General features: G+C 38.7%; 1 protein-coding gene across 6 annotated transcripts in view; it reads left to right on the top strand.

Moving 5' to 3' along the window:
- The window catches only part of hdac5 (histone deacetylase 5), a 66,496-nt gene that overhangs the window by 25,140 nt on the left and 20,884 nt on the right, over positions 1 to 20,472 (top strand). For all 6 annotated transcript variants that reach the window (XM_032586722.1, XM_032586721.1, XM_032586723.1 and 3 more), the window contains 7 exons: positions 8,484 to 8,573; positions 10,736 to 10,983; positions 11,085 to 11,229; positions 11,333 to 11,438; positions 15,891 to 16,024; positions 19,164 to 19,295; positions 19,394 to 19,503. In XM_032586722.1, the coding sequence (XP_032442613.1) occupies positions 8,484 to 8,573; positions 10,736 to 10,983; positions 11,085 to 11,229; positions 11,333 to 11,438; positions 15,891 to 16,024; positions 19,164 to 19,295; positions 19,394 to 19,503 (965 nt within the window). The remainder of the gene's footprint in view (positions 1 to 8,483; positions 8,574 to 10,735; positions 10,984 to 11,084; positions 11,230 to 11,332; positions 11,439 to 15,890; positions 16,025 to 19,163; positions 19,296 to 19,393; positions 19,504 to 20,472) is intronic.

Raw genomic sequence — 20,472 nt, 5'->3', positions numbered from 1 at the left:
TATTTCTGTCTATATTGTGGGGACTTGTGGGAACAAAGTCTGGCCCCCATGAGGAGAAATGCTGTTTATGGGTTAGGGGTTAGGTATGTGATGGTTAGGGTTAGGGGCTGGTAGTGTCAGTATAGCTAACATGAGAAAAATAGCTTGTTACTGGCACACTCATTGTTAATGATGAATAAAAACTGCAGTAAAATGAGTATGCGCAAAGGAAAATAAATGAATAAAAAACACAAATGCATCGTTTAATGGCATACATAAATCACAGTTTAAATGTGAAGTTTTTTTCTTTCTTATTGTAAAAAGATAACTGATGCATTGATCAGACATTTTGTGGACATTTTCTGATTTCTTATTTTGCAAAACTCTGACATTGGCAGGTTCACATTTCCTTTTAAACAACAAAAAACACAATCCAAAATCAATTATTTGTGCTTTCTGGATAAATTGTAATTGTAATTGACTCCCCAATATATGTAGAATAAAACAAGGTGATTTTCACCATCTCAATAGGCATCACAGATGCACATTTTGAACTATTGCAGTAGAAAAGGCTCATGAAAATGGAAAAATTTGAAATAACTTCCTCAATTTCTCAAAAATGTTTTTACTCCCACTTGGGGTAATTTTTGGCTTTTGTGAAGAAGAGTTGATGCACTAAAAGGGAGATGGAAACATATTTATCGAATAAGTTCTGATGATTCAAACATTTATCTCACATGACTGATAGCTGATTCCACTTTTAGAATCATTAGAATTGGATTTCTTTCTATACATCAGCATGTAACTTTGCCAATACTAGTTGACATAACAGACCAATTACAAGTTCTAACTTACAATAAGAAGACTAAAGAAGACTCATGTTGGTTTGAGCACGTCTTAATTTGTGTGGATTATGGTTCTGATTTCTGTACCACATAGAATAGAATAGAATATGCTTTATTGATCCCCAAAGGGAAATTGTTTATTTGTTGAAAGCTACTCCATTTTAGGCAATAAATACAAAGTTTGTAAAATAGGAAGGAATGTAAACAGTCACCACGACAACATGGGAATATTCACAGGGCAGGTAAAACAGACGAAGACCAAACGCCAACAGCAGCAGATTCTCTTCTTCACCGTTATATGAGCAGGATTGCACCAACGGTTGTTTACTACAATGGCAAGCTCACCTCCTCTCTGCTTACTGCTCTCGGTGCAATCCCTATCAGCCTGAACAGTCCTGTAGCCCTCGATGGTAACATTGGCATCAGGAATGTCTGGGTGCAGCCATGTGTCCGTAAAACACATTAAACTACATTCCTGGTATTCTTTTTGGCTCCTGGTCAGCGATGTTAAATCATCCATCTTGTTAGCCATGGACCTAATGTTTCCCATGGTAACATGGAAGAGAACATCTCTTCTCCATAAGCCTCTGTTGTTTCTTCCTTTTTGCTCTCCTCCGCTGTTTGTTTCCTCCTCGATGTGCCCCGATGTGTCCTTCTCCAGATCTCCTCTGGGATTTCAGTGGACTCCATGCCGGCCTGTTTCAGCGCAATCAGCCGATCTCTTGTGTAAACAATGCGGCCAAGTTATTTAGCTCGGTAGAGTATAAAAAGTATCTCAACAACGAATAAAAAGATAATGACTTTCTTAGTCAACATTGTTGAAGATCTGGCAAATTGTTTCTGGCAAAGTAAAATAATTAAAGTGGTAAAGTAATTGAAAAAACATTTAAAATATTTAAAAAGTAAAACAACGAGAGGATTGCAACAGGCTGCATACACTTTAGCTCATGAGCAGTTGTTGAGAGTTTGGCTTGGACTTTCTAGTACATAACTATGCTTTGATCTAGACCTTTCTGGTCTGGATTTTCTTCTGGAACGATTTTCTTTCTTCTAGTCTTTTGGAGCTTATCAGCTCCTGTCAACTTTGTACAGCTTCCCTGTCCATTCTGAAGAAAAATATTACAACAGCAACAATCCCTCACCACCATGTTTCAACATAGAGATATTTTTTCAGGGCAATGTACAGTTGTGTTTTTCCCCATAGCACAATGAAGTCTGAGGTTTTACTGTGCAAATGGAGTTGAGAAGACCAGTCATACTCATCTAGCAAATGAAAACTGTTGTTTTCTAAGACACCATGAGAGCTCTAACACTGCAGATGTTATCCAGAATGGATGAACCACAGTTTACCAACCTACCCTTAAGTCTCTATAGCAACACCACTCATGAGTCCTCTTGTCTCTGTGTCTCAGCTTCTAATTTGACTAAAGTACACACAGCCATTATACTATTTTTACCTCACTCTCTTGCTTGCTTGCTCTGTTCTTCCTCTCTTCCCCTTAGCTGAGTGTGTTGCAGGGCTGACGTCATGGAGCCTATTTTCTTTTAGCATTGCAAAATGAACAAGACAGGAAAAGAGAGAGGGAAAATAAGGAATGAACACTGGTTTCCAGAAACACCTCCCAGCAGTAGCAATAGTGTGAAACTGGGGCATCAAAGACAAACAGATAAAAAGACATTCATACCTTTTCATTACCCTGAGAATATCTGAAAAGTGTTTTTTATGCAGGTCTTGGGCCAAATCAAGGGAAAAACATTACTCTGTCTTATTCTAAAATTGTGATCTTTTATTGCTTAAGGCATTTAATATAAGATAAATTAATAAACAACTTTTATTGCTTATTGTAGTTTGCCCCACAACAAATAGAAAGTTCCACTTGTAAGTAGAACAGACTCTACTTGGGTGTGACATATAGATCGCAGCCTGAATCAGAGAAGTAGCTAAGAAAAACCTGCAGAGAATTCAAATTCAAAAATACTTTATTAATCCCAAAGGGAAATTAAATAAGAACTTTGATTCTTCAAAGAGTTATTGAAGATCGTGATGACTGTTGGCAGGAAGGATCTTATGTAGCGATCTGTACTGCACTGAATCTGAAGAAGCCTCTGACTGAAAATGCTCTGCCTTCCCAACACAGTCTCATGAAGAGAATGGTCAGGGTTGTCCATAATTTTCTTGATCCTATGAAGAATCTTTCTTTGCATAATCATTTCCAGAGGTTCCACAATCATCTCCAGAACAGAACCATCCTTCTTTATCAAGTTGTTGAGCCTTTTTAGGTCCATGGTTCTGATGCTGCTGCCCCAACAGATGATGGCAGCAGAGATGACGCTCTCAACAACAGACTGATAGAAGATCTGCCTCATCTTGCTGGCAGAGAGTAGTCCAATCAATTGCTTCAAAACAAACCTGGAGGGCTTGTTCTGCTGCATCTGACCACTTCCTAACAGCAGTCTTCCTAATAGCCGTCTTCCTAACAGGTAGCCTCTTCACCAGAGGTGAAGTGTATTCAGAGCATAGAGAAACTAAATTATGGTTCTATTTCCTCAGAGGAGGTCTTGGTTTAGAGACACATCCTTGACATTAACATAAAACAAATCCAAAATCTTGTTTTCCTGGGTGGAGCAGCTGACAAACTGGTGAAATGTTGGTAGTATTGAAGAGAGTGAGGCATGATTAAAATCACTATATATTGCCACAAATGCATTGGGGTTTATCTTAACAACAACAGAACTGATGAAATCACATGTATTATCGGCAACAGCTGAGGGTGGGATGTAAACAACTGCCAAAATAACACTGGTGAACTAAATAATATGGTCATAAACTTGCTACCAAGAGTTCAATGTCTGGACTGCAGAGACGACACTTCACAGTAACGTCCTGATGACACCATCTGTTGTTCACAGACACTGCTAATCCACCTCTCTTGCTTTTCCTGCTGCTCTCTAAATCTTTGTCGGTTCACACGAAGCCTGGCAGAGAGACGTTGGAGTCGGGGATATAATCCTGCAGCCATGTCTCCATAAAACACATTATGCTGCATTCCTTGTATTCTTGCTGAGTCCTTGCTGGGGCTTGAAGTTTATCCATCTTGTTAGCTAACTATCTTACGTTGCCCATTATGGTGGATGGAAGAGATGGCTTGAATTTCCTTCTCCTTTCTTTCCTTTTTGCTCCTGCTCTGCATCCATGACTCCTCCTTTTCAGCTCCTCTGGGATTTCTGGCTTCAGTTGTGCTATTATTTTAGCTTTTCTGACATTGATGAGCTGCTCCTGGTTGTAAACCACCCTGTTGCTATGGTTACGCATCATAACAAAATAGCAAAAATACAAGAAATATTGCTAGAAGAATAATCCAACCACACAGAATCCAAAACAAGGAAGAATAGCTGTCCAAAAAAGCTATTTTCTTTAAAAATAAAAGCAGGAATGGATGTTTGAAAAAAAGAAAAAATCTGAAAGAAAGCACAGAACTACTTCAACATGTTACCACCCTCAGCGGCACAATTCCAGAATTGTGAGATCTGAAAGAAAGAACTGCAGAGATCAGCAAGTCATGTTGTAAAATTCAGCTTGATTTAAAGCAGAACTCACAATATACTCAAGGGGGATTTGTCACAGGTAAAATATGTTACACCATTTAATTTGATAAGAAAATAAATATCCAACCACTCAATATGAAATTTGTTGATTTTTAGCAACAATGATTAATTCAAAAAACCACAATACTGAGAAATAATAATAGTTATTCTGATAAATAGATCAGTAACCAAAAATCCCTCAAAAATAATTATAGGTTAGATTTAAATCACTCAGTTTATGTCAGCCAAAAAACCTAAATAATTAAATGTCCAAAATTTCCCGTTCTTTTTAATGAGAATAATGTCCTTAAAGGAGTTCCATATGCTCAAAAAACAAAACAAAGTCCTGGAAGTATTTCCCCATTTTAATTCAAAATAAAAAAAATCCAAAACGTCAACCCTCTTCCCCTGGCCCCCACCAAAAAAAAAAAGATGAGAAAAAAGAGTGGTACCACCAAAAATCCCCAAAAACAAAAGTAAAGTCCTGATCTCACCGGGAGCGTCTTTCTTTCCCCTCGGTGACGTCCTCTTGCACCTCTTCAGATCGGGTGCAATCTCCGATCTGATTTCTAAATGCACGTTCTGCAGTGCTGGGGCGAACTTTGATTGCTGTTTTATATCTTTTCTTTGATTTTTTTTACTTGTTTTAAACATTCAATCAAGTCAAGTCTCCCCCTGCATACATCTGACAGTGTGCGTCTTCTTCTCCGGTTGCGCTGACGCGCACGCCCCTTTTTATTTACTAATTTCAACCACACCTAAAACCAGCATGATGCTGCCCAAAATCAGTTTTTAAAAAGTGGAAATTTGTAATATATATTTTTTTTACCCCTCCAGAGGGTCTTTTTGTGGGCTCTGGTGTCCCTTATGCGAAAGTAGGCTGACAGGAAGGGGGAAGAAAAGGGGGGAAGACATGCGGCAAATGTCTCCGGGTCCGGGAGTCGAACCCGCGCTGACCGCATCGAGGACTCAAGGCCTCCAAATATGGGTCGCTCTATCCCCTACACCACCACGGCACGCCCGAAATTTGGAATAATTTTAACAATGAAATAACAGCAACTGTTCTACAAAACAGTTTGATACATTTACTCTTTAATGTATTTATTCAGAAAAAAAACAAACATAGTGGTTATGTCACAAGGTGGCAACATCTGCCAACACATTTGCTGGCCTTTGTGGAGAAGATGTCCCATTAAAGTTTGAAAGACATGTAAAAGTCATAAAGGCATGTAAGAAGTACTCTGCCAGGTGCCACATGAGGACACCAGTGTCATCATGACAGTTAAGCGGTTAATACCTGATTAAAGGTTGTTATTTTCAAAAAGTACTTTTAACCGAGCCTCATTAGAAGCTATATTCTACTTTGCTGAATATGACTGTAGATGTGCAAAGGCGGTGGTGACACCCCAAAATAGCTACTGCCAAAGCCTGCTAAAATTGCTGTGGCACAGGGTTTTACACACCACACTTTTCAGATATTTTGTGGAAGAATGTTTGAAAACTCTATGTTGGTTTGCCTCATAGAATCCCATTAAAATCCATGAAAGTCTGTATAACAGCAATGAAATTGCTCCTCAGTTAAGTGAAGCTAATTGAGAATAAGACATGGCCACATTACTAGTTTCTTGCCTCAATATGACTGCTATATAAAACTTCTCGTGTCATTTTAGCTCTGCTATTTAGCAAATATTTTTGTGTTGGAGCCAAGTGTTAATAAGAAGTTATTTGTGTCCATACACACAGTCTGTGTACTGGTACATGAAATAATGAACAACTGCAATGAGAGTTGGTCAGAAGTCAGTTAGAAAACTTCTTCGATTGACTGAAACAGCTCCTCAGTTTCACCTCTTTGTCAGCCTGCATGTGAGTGTGTGTTTACCAGACTATAAATGTCCCTGCTTTGACGTCAGACGCTTGCTGCTGTGGAATGCTGCCCTCTTGCCAAGCAGACTGTTATACACACACTCACAGAACAGTCTCTCATGTACACACACACATGCAAAGGCGGTGTGTGGTAGTAGAAAGGAGACACGTGCGTCACAGTGAAGCGCCAGGATATTTGTTTAGGTAATTTAGATGCAAGCAACTGCACACATGTGCACATATAAAGAGAAAAACATATACACATGGTCTTGTTTATCTACAGTTCTCAGTTTCAGAATGTTTTCTTTGAGCAGCAACATCTACTGCCGCAAGGAAATCGTTACAAAGCAGCAACTGTAAGGATGAGCTTCTACCAGTTAGCTTGCATCTTATGTTATTATATCTTTTTCATGCCTGGCTTTTGCCATCCGTACCTTCTCACATCTGTTTTATACCCCTAAATAAACCATGTTGCACCAATGTTCTCTATCTGGTTGAACACTTTATATTTCAATTGATTGTGGTTCGATCCCCATTTGAGTCAGTCAGCTCTGATGGAATAGAGGTTTGTTCACTCTGCAGTCTGTTTCTACTACTAAATGCATTAAAAATAATTTAAAAATCAGACCTCTGTGTGAACAGTTTATGACCCTAAATCGACCTGCATGCAGAGAAGAACGGTGACAAGTATTAAATGATGCTGATGTCTATGGTTGGATTTTGAAGTTGGTCAGAGCCAACAGCATTGTCGCAGGATAAGCAGACAATATAAAGAAAGAATAACAATTATCAACAACCTTTAGTCGTCGATATTGTCTGTGGCACAGACTATACAAAAACTTCAATACCTGCTGAAGGAAATCGATATGAATTTGTGACATTAAAGACATTTTTATTTCTTCTATTTCTTGTAACTCAGAGTTCTGCAAACAAAGTTGCATTGACTATACAGTAGACACACTCAGCACATGATCAGGCCTCCTTTTGCATGAATCACTGCATCACTATGGTGTGGCTTGGAGGTAATCAGCCTGAGTCTTTGTTGAGGTTTTCAGGAAGCCCAAGGTTCCTGTAGTAGCAGACTTCAGCTCGTCTTGCTCTGTTGTCTTTCATCTTCATCTTGAGATTTAGGTCATTCCAGTTTGTTCATGTGTTATCTGCTCGTGGACCAACACTAGCAGAGGACATGGATCCCAAAGCCATCACTGATGGGAAGAACCTCACACTGGACTTAAAGCAGAAAATGTTGTGCTCCTGATATAGACTGCTTTAGGAATGGCTTAACACAGTGAAGTCTACCGATGTGGCTCATGTCCTGGATATGTCTGTGTATGGAAGTAGAACATGTTCCTTGAGGCTCACTCCTCACTACCTGTGTAGTCTCTGGCCCAACTAGTCTGAATCCTCTTGGATAGAGCTAACCAGCTTTGCATTGCTTTTGATGTTACAGTTTAATTAGATTAGATGGTATCTAGGATGCAGAACTGGAAGCAGTGGCAGCTGACTAATCAGAGCACCTTACAAAGGTCAAACTTCCCTGTGAGTAAGTCCTAATTGAATCCACCCCTGGCTAGTAGGGAGGAAATCCTGACGTCTCAGTCTGTGGAAGCCTGCTCCATTTTCCAAGAAGTGGCCTAATCTTACAGGCAACTGTACAAGCTGATCACAGCAGAAATGTTTTATCAAGCTTCATATTGTTGGTCAGAAGTCTTGATGACAAGGTGATGAGTTCCTACAAATATCATCTGACAAGGTAAACGGCCAACTCCAAAAGCTTCAATACCCACTGAAGGAAATCGATATGAATCTGTGACATTGAAGACATTTTTATTCTATTTCTTTTAACTCAGAGTTCTGCAAACAAAGATGTTTGTTGTTTTCTTCAGCCATTCAACATCCACTGTGATCATTCAGGTTTATTTCCAGTTCTTGTAATGATATTTCTATGTGTCCTTCAGCTGAACCGTGCCGAATGTACATAGACCAATGCCAAGGTAACACTACAAGTCTGTACTATCTATTGCTAAGGCTAATGTGGCTTGTGGCTATTTTAAGGGGGTAGGACACTGTGTCCCTGACTTTCACTACCACTGAGTGTGTGAATGAAGTGGAAGCTGATTGGATGCACTTAGTGTGTATGTCCCTAAGTGATGTAACACTGTGGTGTTCAGGACTAATCAATCATTTTGTCTTTCTGTCTTTTTTTTGCAGTCTTGGAGGTGAAGAGCAGCCTCCCATCAGGCATGCAGAGTCCAGTTGAAGCAACATGTGAGCAGAGAGGAGGTGGTGGTGAAGGGGGTGGTGAGTCTTCTTTACAAAAATAACAAATATAGTCAAAATAGTCAAGATTACATCCCAACAAATGTCAGGACATCATAAATATTAGCTCATTGTAACCTGGTTCAAGATGATTTAAATCTCATGCTCATAACACTGCGGATGACAGAGTGTAATTATTTATCAAATTGAAATGAAGCCAAGTTAAGAAACTATATTTAAAAATTCTATTTATACCCTGCCTGCATCAGGACACCTTGTCTCAGTTAGCATGGTTAATGTCATAGTTCAAAACTCATTAATTATAAAATGAATGATTGTTTGAAAGTATTGCCTGGAGAAAGCTTTTTCCTTTTAAATAAACTAGGAGGCATGATTTAAGTTTCCAACATTACAAATACCAACACATACTTTTGAATACATGGTTTCAGATTTTTTTACTACTAAAAATTTGAAAAGTATGATGTGCATTCGTATTCAGCCCTCCATGAGTCAAAGCTGTTTGAACAATCAAAGCTACATGTTTTTCCATATAAATCTCTAAAAGCTTTGCACATCTACAGTATAAACATATATCTTTGCCCATTCTTCATTGCTAAGTAGCTCATCCTTGGTCAGATTGGATGGAAAGCATCTGAATATCAATTTTCAAGGCTTGTCACATATTCAAAAATCTAGGGCTAGATTGTGACAAAGCCAGTAGATCAAAACTAGATTAAGCCAGTTTTGATGTACGGGCTTTCATCAAAATCATTCTGTTGTAAATCTGACTGTCCTAGTGGACGATAAACTACCTCCTCAGCTGAAAGTCTTCTGCAGCCTCTAATGGGTTTTCTTCCAGGATTATCCTCTCTTTATCACCATCCATCTTCCCATCAACTCTTTCTAGCTTCACTAGCGGTGTTGCCATTAACCATAGAATTGCACAAATTGAAATTATGAAAATAAATGTACTTAATGAAAACATGCCAATTTCGAAAAAACTCAAGAAAAAGTTGTTGCGCTGGTATGACGTGGTTTTCCAATTGTATCGAAATAGAAATATGTTACAAAACTGCAATGGAAACACTTTTTGGCATCACACTTGTTGAACAGCCAGATGTTACTACTGGCAAAAACCATGGCGAAGATGACAGTAAGTGGTCTTCTTCGTAGTTTGTAGTTTGTTTTTTTCGGACTGTGTCCAGCTGGCTCCACCAAAGCCCTCACAGCACCACACAGTTCAAAAGTTGTGTCCCTCCAACTTGTTGAATCCATAGCTCTTATGCAAAATCACTAATTATAATTCTCCAAAACGCTGCATACGTAGCTGCTCCCAAGTACAAGAGGCTTGTCGCTCCAATGCCTGAATAAAACACAGGCGTCTCCTCTGATGGCTGATAGATGATGAGCACTAGCACCATGAATGAATTATGAAAAATGTAACTCTTTACATCTATCGCTGCCATGATTTTAATGACTTATCATATGAACAAGCTTATTCACACGGGATTTTGTTGGAAACATCACAATTCCAAAATTTTGTTCTTTCAATATTAGCAGAATAGAGACAAATATTTGCACACATCTGCAATGGAAAGGCAGCTAATGTCACTTCTAGTAAAAATCATCCCCAAAGTATGATGCTTCCACTACAATGTTCTACTTTTTGGGTGGTGTTTTCAGTGTGAAATAATGTTAGTCTTCATCCAAACATTGTTTAGCATGTAACTCAAAAAGTTGAATTTTTTGTCCCCTTACTTTTTGGGTGGTGTTTTCAGTGTGAAATAATGTTAGTCTTCATCCAAACATTGTTTAGCATGTAACTCAAAAAGTTGAATTTTTTGTCCCCTTAAATGGCTTTGGCAGACTTCCAAACATTTTTTTCACTCTTGTGTGAAAATAAGTTCTCTGATGCTGTTGACCCAGTCTGAGTGAGCTTGAGTTGTTTGGCTAACAGGAAAACTGGCATAGGCATACAGCATCTGTAATTGGATCAATGGTTTTACAGAAGCTTGACGTCAAGGGCCTTTTTCTGGTTTTTATGTGTAAAAATCTTGAAACTTTTTATGTATTTCCTTTTACTTTCTAATAAAGGTATTTTGTGTTCTTCCGTTACATAAAATCTCAAATCATTTGTGCTGCAGAAAACTGTGTACAGCTAAAGAGGGAGGAAAGTTGACCGTGATGTCTTGCTTTTTGTCCAGGCTGTATTCCTGGAGAAGGCCCAGGTGGAGGCGGAGGCCCGGTGGACTTGAGGACAGAGCCCAGGTTGGGCTCTGTGTCTAGTGGGGGAGCAGTGGATACAGCCCTGAGAGAGCAGCAGCTTCAGCAGGAACTTGTGCTTCTCAAACAGCAACAGGAACTCCAGAAGCAGCTGCTATTTGCAGAGTTTCAGAAAAAACATGAAGTGTTAACAAGGCAGCACGAAGTCCAGCTGCAAGAGCACTTAAAGGTAGCTCATATTCTCTTTATAGTCACTGCTTTAATGGTTTATCACTCATCTCCAGAAGCAGTTTTTAACCCAAGTTAAACGTGTTTGTATATGTGTGTAAGCAACAACAGGAGCTGCTGGCAGCAAAGCGGCAGCAGGAGTTGGAGCATAAGAGAAAACTGGAGCAACAAAGACACGAAGAACAGGAGAAACAGAGACTGGAGCAACAACTGTTGCTGCTGAGAAACAAAGAGAAAGGGAAAGAGAGTAGGTTCTAGTGGTGCCATCAGTGACTACACTGAAATGTACATGTTGATGTACAGAGAGTGTAGCGTCCTGATGCTGTCTGCATGTGTTTGTGTTATGGAAGGTGCCATTGCCAGCACAGAGGTGAAGCTGAAGCTTCAGGAGTTTCTTCTCAGTAAGAAAGAACCTGGTCCAGGAGGACTCAACCATTCCTTCTCCCCAAAGTGCTGGTGAGAATGGCCTATTTTCTTTACAGGGTGAACGGGGTAAACGTTTTCGGTAGTTTGACCTATATCCATGTTCAACATGCTAAAAAACAATTACACCAACAGACCAGGCCTTTAATTTTAATTATGTCACTCAGTTGCTGCGGCTTTTTTTCGATACCATTAGATTTGTTTCCATCAAGTGTTGCATTCAATTTTCACCAAGATCTTGTATTGAGGATGGTAGAGGCTGACTACTGTGAAAAGCCTTCTCCAGAACGTCACTGTTATGACTGGCTCAAGGTCATAACAAAAACGGGAGACCATACAGAGGCTGAAGTACAGAAAAAGGAATATTCATTAACAAAAACTATAATGGATTGTGAAAGTCAGTGTCAGTGGTGTAAGGCAAATGCTTGAATGTTGTGTATGAGTGCATATGGAAGTATTGAAGTGCAAAAACAAAGACAAACTCAAATGTGCTAAAGGAGGGGAGCTGAGGCCTGGCAACAGAACACCTCAAGTGTCAAGCAGCAGAGTGGACGCCGAAGGCGACCCGGAAGATGGAGACAGGCAGGTTCAAATACTCTGCGCTCCAAATCAACAAATCAGCAACACCTGCAAAGGGGAGGAGCACAAAGTCAGACAAGAAAAACACCCCCAACTCAGCTCACAAGGCCCAGGGCTGTAACAATCACAAAGATTGTCCATGGGTTTAAGGCCTGGACTCTGTGGTGGCCAATCTTTATGTGAAAATGATGTCTCATGCTCCCTGAACCACTTGTTCACAATTTCAATCCAGTGAATCCTGGCATTGTCATCTGGGAATATGGCCGTGCCATCAGGGAAGAACAATCCACTGATGAAGGAACCCGGTCAGTCAGTATATTTGGGCAGTCAGCTGACCTCATCAGGGTGCTGAACCTGGACCTGACCAACCGCAACGATCCCAGATTGTGGCACTGCTCCTACAGGCCTGTAGGGAGTAGGCATGATGGGTAATTATTTCATCTGCCTCTCTTCTTACCCTGATGCGCCCATCATTCTTGAAGAGGGTCAGTCTGTTCTAATCAGACCACATGACCTTGTTCCATACCACCAGAGTCTGATATTTATGCTCCCTAGCAAATTGTGACACTTTTCTTCAGTAAACCTAATTGGTTTTCTAATGGCTACACAGATGTGTCTCAATCCCTTGAGTTCCCTTCACATTGTGCATGTGAAAATGCTCTTACTTTCATTATTAAATATAGCTTTGAGTTGTTGATTTTTATTTATTTATTTTTTTTACATAATTTCATCAAACACTGATCATCATAAGTCAGGATTTCTTCCATGATGACGATGACTCCCCACTTTCCTCAAGTTCGTAATAGTGCATTGGGCAGATCCCAACCATTTTAGTTTCAGAAGTCTCCTTAGATGTTTTCTCTGCTTGATGCAAGCTAATAATCTAAGCCTTCTTAAAGAGACTAACATCATTTTCAAGACCACAGAGTGTGTTGTCTGAAATAGTTGTTTAAGAAATGAGAAGCTACTCATTGCATCAGTTGAGGTTAGATAACTTACAGTGCTGGTCAAAAAATTTAAATATCGCAAAAAAAGTTTATTTAAATCAGTAATCCCATTCAAAAACTGAAATTTGTATACTATATTCATTTATTGGCCTTTTTTCTTTACAAGGTCAGTCTGTTATTACAGACTGACAAAATCTATCAGTCTGTGATAACAGACTGATAGATTTTGTTTGTTTATTTCTTTTAGTGTTGATGATAATTACTGACAACTAATGAAAACTCCAAATTCAGTATCTCAGAAAATTAGAATGTTGTGAAAAGGTTCAATATTGAAGACCCCTGGTGCCACACACTAATCAGATAATAATCTCAAAACACCTGCAAGTGCTTTTAAATTGTCTCTCAGTCCAGTTCTATAGGTTACACAATCATAGGGATGACTGCTGACCTGACAGTTGTCCAAGCGATGACCTTTGACACCTTGCACCAGAGGGCAAAACACAAAGGTCATTGCTAAAGAAGCTGGCTGTGCACAGAGCTCTGTATCCAAGCACATTCATACAGAGGTAAAGAGAAGGAAAAGATGTGATAGAAAAAAAAGTGGACAAGCGATTAGTATAACTGCACCCTGGAGACGATTGTGAAACAAGACCCATTCAAAAATGTGGGGGAGATTTACAAAGAGTGGACTGCAGCTAGAGTCAGTGCTTCAAGAACCACCACACACAGATGTATGCAAGACATCTGTGTGTGGGTTTCAGCTGTCACATTCCTTGTGTCAAGCCACTCTTGAACAAGAGTGAACATCAGAAGCGTCTCACCTTGACTAAAGACAAGCAGCACTGGACTGTTGCTGAGTGGTCCAAAGTTATGTTCTCTGATGAAAGCAAATATTGCATTTCCTTTGGAAATCAAGGTCCCAGAATCTGGGAGAGAGGAGAGGCACGGAAACCATGTTGCTTGAGGTCCAGCCAAAGTTTCCACAGTCAGTGATGGTTTAGGTATCATGTCATCTGCTGGTGATGATCCACTGTGTGTTCTGAGGTCCGAAGTCAAAGCAGCCATCTACGAAGAAGTACTTCATGCTTTCTGCTGCTGAAAACTTTATGGAAATGTCGATTTAATTTTCTAATATTAACTTTGCACCTGCACACAGTGCGAAAGCACCAGTACCTGGTTTAAGGACCATGGCATCTCTGCTCTTAATTGGCCAGCAAACTCGCCTGACCTCAACTCCATAGAAATTCTATGGGCTATTGTGAAGAGGAAGACGTGATACACCAGACCCAACAATTCAGAATAGCTGAAGGTCACCATCAGGACAACCTGGACTCTCATAACACCTGAACAGTGCAACAGACTGATCAACTCCATGTCACACCACATTGCTGCAGTAATCTGAGCAAAAGGAGCACCAACTAAGTACTGAGTGCTGAACATGCTCATACTATTCATGTCCACACTTTTCAGTTGGCCAACTTTTCTAAAAATTATTTTTTGGATTGGTCTTAAGTAATATTCTAATTTTCTGAGATACTGAATTTGGGGTTTTCATTAGTTGTGAGTTATAATCATCGACATAAAAAGAAAGAAACATTTGAAATATATCAGTCTGTGTGTAATGAATGAACATAATATACAAGTTTCACTTTTTGACTGATTTAAATAAATGTTTTCATTATATTTAATTTTTTTGATAATTCAACATTGAGTTAACATATTCTGCAAATAAGCCAACAGCAAAGTGGTTGTGTGTTTGGGACATCCCACACATGTAAATAGTGGGGGTGGACCGCTTCACTCCTTGTAGTAAGTTGTAGATGTTTTTGTGTCAACAAAATATGCACAGTCAGTAATAATATTTACAGACAAGTAAGAAAAGTACAGAAAGGAATCATAACCCCCTGTTCTAATATATAGTGCTTAATTTAATGGATTATCCCCCCCTCAATAATAGAAAGCTCTCACCCAGAGCTCAGAAGAGGCGGAGAAGATGGGAAGGGTGCAATGAACAGCATACATTGATTCAACATTGATCTGACGTTGATCAGACATCGGCATTTCATTCATTAGATTTCAACCACAAAACAACATTGATTCAATGACATCTTTTCAACATTGGTTACTTGGCTACAATTGGATGATTGTTTGATGGTTGATCCACCATCAGTTGTCGACCTCAACAAAAAAAATCAACCATTCTGACTATAATTCAATGTTGAATTAGCCATCTTGTGCTATCTGAGTAGTTTTTGTTGTAATAACTGAAGCTGTGCATTGACTCTAGATAGTTCTTCTTTAGATCCAAAAATGGTAACTTCAGTTATTTATTATGTTTATTATTTAGATCCTGCATTTGGCTAGTCTTTGTTACAGTTAGATTTATTTTCCTAGTTTTCTTGTTTGTTCTCAGCTGTAGCCTGTTACCAGTCAGCCACTTTGCAGTCACTAGTCACTGGATTTTGCTGTTGTCTTCCTCATGTGGCCAGTGTTCAGTTATTTGCAAGTTTACTTGTCATCACACCATTAAACCTGCTGTCATTTGACTTTCTTCTTCATGTCGGAAGTTTGTTCCAAAAAGTGTCACTGCTTCAAGTTTGTAAAAGTGCAGATGTAGTAAAGCCTCATCGCCTCAGAGGAGCTGCAGTGAGTTAATGGCATGTTTGGTCAGTTTCAGATGCCCCGGCAGCTTCTGGTAACAGTTCACTGGCCTGAAAGAGAAAAGGTCTGCTGCTAGTATCAGAAGCTTTTGAATAAACCCGTTCAGCATTCAGCATTAACTTTACTGCAGGAGAAAATTACGGGATGAAGAGACATGGTGGAATTAATTTCATACTTACTGTAACAGCAAATGTTTCTAGGAAATAATGAACTCAAGGAAACATATACAAAGAACATTAATAGAAAATCAGCATTAGTAGTGGCGTCAGTTATCTAATGTGTGTGTTTGTAAATGCAGGGGAAGCCAGCACACGTCTCTAGAGCAAAGCTCCCCCCCTCAGAGTAACACCCCCGGAACCCCTCCCTCCTACAAACTCCCCCCTCTTCTCGGAAACTACGAGGGCAAAGACGACTTCCCACTTCGGAAGACAGGTGAGACAGTGTGCTGCAGAGACTGAGACCATAACATGCAGTCTTTATACAAAGTTCCTCACTTCAGTTCAGTTTTATTTTCATAGTGTCAATTAACAACAAATGTTGTCTCATGGCACTTTACAAAAAAAGCTAGTTCAGTTCAGTCATACATACATTCCAGTTGATTCAAGTTATCAAACAGTGCATCAAGTTGTTAATTACTCAAATTAATTTGAAGGGGCAATATTATATGTTTTCCAGGCACATAGTGCCATTTTATAGGACAATCAAGTAACTATGTTAACTTCAGTTATAAAAATGCTGTATCAAGTATGGCTTAAAAAGAAATGTGACTTCATAATTTAACCCCTGAAAATGGGTCTTTGTCTCTTTAAGAAACTCTTGCTCTTTCCAACACTGAACCTTCAACGCAACATTGCTTCTCTATTAACCCACTAACAATATTTTTACCAGCGTTGCACTGGAAAGTAGCTTCTATAATGAGCACAGTTGATATGCAGTTCCACCAAGAGTTTGCTATTTGCCGCTGGCTAGTCTGAAGGAGCTGATGGGGGTTGTTTTGGGAAGAGGTGCTTTGTGAGGCAGAAGCTTAGAAGATTGGAAGCTGCAACTCTGAGGAGGATCTGTGCCTCATAGGCAGTATTAGGTCCTCCCAAGGGCTTTGCCGAATGTAGGTATGTTTTGGATGAGGGTGTAAGATTATAGCATGATGTAAAGCTCAGGAAAGTTGATTGTGCAAAATACTGTCCCTTTAAAAAGTTTCTTTCTCAGGAAATCCAGCATTGAGTCATTGTCTTACAACATTCACTCCTCCTGGATGAGCACGTAGCTATAGTAGATAAGTGCTTGTGTTGAGTTTGACTTTCTCATACTGAGCATGTATGTAGAAAACGTAGAGAGGAAAAACTCCCCTTTAACAGGTAGAAATCTCTAGCAGAACCTGACAAGCAGCCATGTCTGACTGAGGGTTTGAGAAGAAAGAGCAGATGCACAAAAAAGAAAAAGAAGAGCAGATGTGAAGTGAAAAGTAAAAAGTAATGTCAGCAGATGCCCTCCTCCAGGAAGGTATCACACCTCTACAGAATGTAGCTTCTATGGAGAGAAAAAATTCCTGCATTCTTGATGTTCCTGTTTGAGCTAAGACAGTGTTTTCAGTCGGATAAATAAAACACATTCAGTGTCAAATTAAACAGCTCTATTGTTAAATTAATCTGCATTATTGATATATTAATGGTGATTATGTATCAGCATTATTTATCAATAACACATAATGCTGTTATACTCCCTTTTGTATTATAAGTGTCAAAGGGACTGTTATAAAACAACAGTATAATAACATCTGTTCTGATGGCATAGCCATAGCCTTCTCAGCACAGATCTGTTCCATTGTGTTGCATAATTTCCCGTCAACATGAGTTAACAAGTTGGAAAAATAATTAAAAATGAATTAACATCATCATTGTCTTTTTGCCCATGCATATGTTTGTACACCCTGTCAGAGCCCAGTAAGCACCAACCCCACTGTAAGAGTACACCTACCTTACCAAACAGGGGCCTTAAGTACACCATTTACGATTGCACCAAACATAATAGTTGTATTGAATAATATTTTCAAACATAATGATCTGACTGACACTATTATGAAAATAACATTAGGAAAAATGTAGTTCAAACAACAAAAGTAACCACCCAGCTTTGGAGGTTGATCAAACATGATCAGTTGGAATTGATCATTTTCATGATATTCTGATTTTTATTAGATAACTTTTTTCCACCATATTGATAAACAGTTATTTTTTACCATTGTAGATTTGCTTACTAGTGATGGATCAGTGTGATGGAGACCAGAGGTTCCATCCCTAATAAATGATTATTGATATGATTATTCAGTCACGGACGTTTTGGCTGTAAGAGCCCTCTATGAAGTGAACGACATGAGCCGGTTCCTTATTGAGAGCTCTGAAAAGAACAGAGATTCCATCACTATTGCTTACATTTAAGTGTGTGTACAATATTTACTTACTAACCCTTGCAAACATATATAGATATATAGTTACCAGAAGACTCAACTGAATAAGTTATTTTGTGTCAGTTTGACTGGTAGGTGATTCACTGTGACTCATTACTGTAGATTTAGCCCAGATAGCATCTATTATGGAAGGAAAGGAAAGACTCTGAAGACACAAGGTTCAATGTCTGAAACTCATTTATCACCATTCAGTGTTTTTGACTGGTACACCAAAACAGTGCCTTTAAAAAATATACATGCCTCTTGAACTTATAACCACAAACTTCAATGTATTTTACTGGGACTTTCAGACCTCCATAAAATAGTGGACAATTGTAAAAAACAAATCATGTTTTTCAAATTCAGCATGCCCCTCTGAATACATTGCAGGATCACCTTTTGTTGCAGTTTCAGCAGCAGGTCTTTTGGAGTACATCTCTACCAGCTTTGCACATCTAGAGACTGAAACTTTTGCCATTCTGCGTTTTTTCATATACAGTACAGACCAAAAGTTTGAACACACCTTCTAATTCAATGGGTTTTCTTTATTTTCATGACTATTTATAAGGCAAGAAATCCCACTTATTAACCTTACAGGGCACACCTATGAAGTGTAAACCATTTCAGGTGACTACCTCTTGAAGCTCATCAAGAAAATGCAGAGTGTGTGCATAGCAGTAATCACAGCAAAAGGTTGCTACTTTGAAGAAACTAAGGGGTATTTTCAGTTGTTTTACACTTTTTTGTTTAGTGCACATTTCCACATGTGTTATTCATAGTTTTGATGCCTTCAGTGTGAATCTACAATGTCAATAGTCATGAAAATAAAGGAAACTCATTGAATTAAAAGGTGTGTCCAAACTTTTGGTCTGTACTGTACATGTGTGTTTGTTATGTGTTTGTAAAATAACCGAATGTAGAAAAGTTCAACACATCTGAATACTTACGCAAGACACTGTCTTGAAATGTTTTCTGCCACTCCAATCATTGCAATCTTCGTGACAAGCAACTGTGGCCTTAAATGAATAGGAGATATGGCTTTAAATGACTGAAAGATGTTGATCACTGATCAGTGGTCACTGATCAGTGATCAACATCTTTGTCTCCTTCTGTATCTGACTCATTCAGTTTCAGAGCCGAACCTGAAGGTTCGATCTAGACTCAAGCAGAAAGTGGCAGAGAGGCGCAGCTCTCCATTGTTGCGCAGGAAGGATGGAACTGTCATCAGCACCTTCAAGAAAAGGGCTGTTGAGATATCAGGTGAACAAAGATTTCTTCATTTCTACAGGAGAGTAAATGAAAAAATTAGCCAAGCATGATCAGCAACATTTAAGCTTTTGTCTGTGTTTCTGTCCCAGTCTCCTCCCTTTGTAACAGTGCTCCAGGCTCAGGTCCCAGCAGCCCCAACAGTTCCAATACTGCCATCGCCAACGGAAACACGGGATCAGTCCCCAACATACAAACCGAGGTGCAGATTCACAGCTTAACATGCACAAGCTTCATTTAAAGAAGTTCTTTTTCATTACTTTTTTTTTTGTCAGTCTGTCTTATCAAGAACTGTTTTCACACAGCTCAAAGCTTTATTACAGCTTTACACCCTCAAAGTGTTTCATTAAAAATGAAAGCAATGGACCAGTTTTAATAAATAATGTTTTTTCAATTAATTTAAATTATTTGGTTAATGTATTTACTAATGACATTAATTATGAAGAGCAATCTATGTTCCACTTATTTATAAAATATAAATAATAATATTTTGTGTCATAATATTCATATGTCATAATATTTTCTGAAAATGTTAATAAAAATGTAACATTTTTATTCACATTTTTTAGTGTGTAAAATTCAATTTTCTTTTTATTAAACACAGTAGTTAAAAAACATAAATTAAATGATCACATTCAGACTTGATTCTACTTATGAATGAGTTCGATGGCCAGACAGTTGCTGGTTACAGATGGTTTAAGCACGATGGGACAGATTGACTTCACTCTTAGTTTCTGACTCAGCAAATGTGATGGTAACAAAGACACAATTAATCAAATGTTTTCTGGGTTTTTTTTAGTCATTTTGAGTGTTTCTGATGGACATCTTTGAATTTTAGAATTCATTTTAGCTGTTAGTGTTTGCTACTTGAACCCGGTGGGCTGGCTTAGAATATCTTTATGTGAGATATTGATACTAAGTGTTAGTATTGTTAGACAAATGTGAAATGTCTAATTTCAGGTTTGAGGATGAAAAGTACAAAGTGACTTTGATATGACCATCTGTTAAAAACATCTTGTGTGAAACATTTCCAGAAATATGGTTACATAGAGTCAGTTTCCTAAATACCTTTTAGTTAAAACAAAACATGCCATTTGTAATCGAAAATTATATCTAACAATTGAAATGGCTGAGAGTTAGCAACTACAACAATATGTGATGATGCAAGCAA

This window comes from Xiphophorus hellerii, chromosome 16, assembly GCF_003331165.1.
Source record: "Xiphophorus hellerii strain 12219 chromosome 16, Xiphophorus_hellerii-4.1, whole genome shotgun sequence".
Lineage (NCBI taxonomy): Eukaryota > Metazoa > Chordata > Actinopteri > Cyprinodontiformes > Poeciliidae > Xiphophorus > Xiphophorus hellerii.
Note: the sequence above shows the minus strand (reverse complement) of the source record. Positions and strands in the feature narration are given on the sequence as shown.